This window comes from Sinocyclocheilus anshuiensis, unplaced genomic scaffold, assembly GCF_001515605.1.
Source record: "Sinocyclocheilus anshuiensis isolate Anshui unplaced genomic scaffold, SAMN03320099.WGS_v1.1 scaffold63, whole genome shotgun sequence".
Classification (NCBI taxonomy): Eukaryota; Metazoa; Chordata; class Actinopteri; order Cypriniformes; family Cyprinidae; genus Sinocyclocheilus; species Sinocyclocheilus anshuiensis.
In genome coordinates this window covers 1,424,268-1,426,158 of record NW_015552625.1, presented here as the reverse complement: position 1 = coordinate 1,426,158, position 1,891 = coordinate 1,424,268, and the positions used below count along the sequence as shown (strand labels likewise).

Genomic DNA, 1,891 nt, shown 5'->3' with positions numbered 1-1,891 from the left:
AAATAGAAATTAGTGCTGTCAAATGATTAATCGCGATTAATCGCATACAAAATAAAAGTTTTTGATTACATAATATATGTGTGTACTCTGTATATTTATTATGTATATATAAACACACACACATGCATGTATACATTTAAGAAAAATATGTTACGTTTATATATTAAATATATTTATATATGATATCATTTATATGAATATAAACATGTAAATATAAATACACATATAAATACATGAATACACATGTAAATATTTTCAAAATATATGCTGTATGTGTGTGTCCCTATATATACATAATAAATATACACACTACACATACATATATTATGTAAGCAAAAACTTTTATGTTGGATGCGATTAATCACGATTAATCGTTTGACAGCACTAATATATATATAAAATCCTACTGAACTCTGTTTTGGAGTAGTTTTTGGTTCAAGCTTGTCATTAAACTGGTTATTACTTAATTCCTAATCAGTACTAAAACTAGTCAGTATTGCAGTACTGGTATGATCAGCTGGTAGCTGGTTTATAGGTTTATATGGTCTAAAGATGGTCTACCAGCAGTTTGGACCAGCTAATGACCAGTTTAGGACAATTAGCTAACGTTACCATGATCCAAAACGCATCAGCACCAGCTTAAACTGGATTTTCTAACATAGAAAACAGGTAGTTTTATGTTTTTTATGTTTTATGCATTTCTTTATTTCATTACAATTTAACTTTACGGTTTAATTATAAACGCGTTTAAGTTTTTAATATATATATATGTTATTGCTTTTTTATTTAATTTATTACAGTTTAGTTGAATTAAACTGGGGTGATTTTTACCTGCAAAGTTGTCAAACGTTGTTGGAACATACTCGGTGGGATATCCATTGGTGGTATAGCTCACAATGAGACTAGTTTTACCCACTGCACCATCACCAACCAGCACGCACTTCACCCTGCGCTCCGCTGCCGCCCCGAAGCGGCTCTTCACCGCGGATGACAAATCTCTACTCCGGAATCTCCTCGGGGGAACCGGTGGCACTACCGTACCTGGAGCGGGCTTGAATTCTCCATCTCCCTGCGGAGGCATCGCCGAAGACACGGACCGTCAGCGGTTTCAGAGATTCATCTCACTCGTGAATGAGAGAGCGGAGCACCAGTCTCCGATTTCACCGCGGCGTCCATTTACTTTACAAGGGAAAAAGTCCGCTAAAAGCTACATTTCAAATCAAGAGGTGTTTGCTTTATCTGTATATAAAACAAAGCAACTCTGAAGCAAAAATAAATACAAAGCCCACAAGTACACTGCCGTTATGCCCTCATGAGGCGAGCCCTCCTCCGCCCCTCTCTAAAACCCATCTGAGTGAGCACTTTACTCCCAAACACCGTGGCTGTGGCTCAATGCCTAGACCGCCGACCACTCGATAGCGTTTTGAGGCGCGCGCAGCTTTTTTTTGGCCGGACACAAGGTAGGCTGCTGACTGGAATTTGAGACAGAGCCCATGACATCATCCACGGTGAACTGCATTCATCCGTGAACTGAAGTTCAGCAGACCTGTTGTCATTACTGATAAACTCAACTGAACTGGCGCGAATACACGCGTCAGCATTTTTATTTGTTATCAGTGATGATGTCCTTGAAATTCAAAATGGTTAAAGTGCATATACATTTGTGTCCTTTGAACAATATTTACATTATAGTGTTTATTAGGCCTAAATATATATTTTTTAAAAGAACAATGCGAAATGTGAATATTGGCAGCATCATAAATCTCTTTAAATTCTTTAAGTAGTTAAGTTACGTATTTGCAACTTTCTGTCAATATAAAATATCGTGACCTTCTCGTTCTCCTCTGTATGTATGTATGTATATGCATAGACACACACACAAGCACATATA

General features: G+C 37.1%; 1 protein-coding gene across 1 annotated transcript in view; it reads right to left on the bottom strand.

The window, feature by feature from the left end:
- Positions 1-1,404, bottom strand: part of LOC107666438 (rho-related GTP-binding protein RhoU-like) — a 7,415-nt gene extending 6,011 nt beyond the window's left edge. The window contains exon 1 of the mRNA XM_016457756.1: positions 832-1,404. Coding sequence (XP_016313242.1) covers positions 832-1,081 — 250 coding nt within the window. The 5' untranslated portion in view covers positions 1,082-1,404. The remainder of the gene's footprint in view (positions 1-831) is intronic.
- Positions 1,405-1,891: the final 487 nt, after the last annotated feature.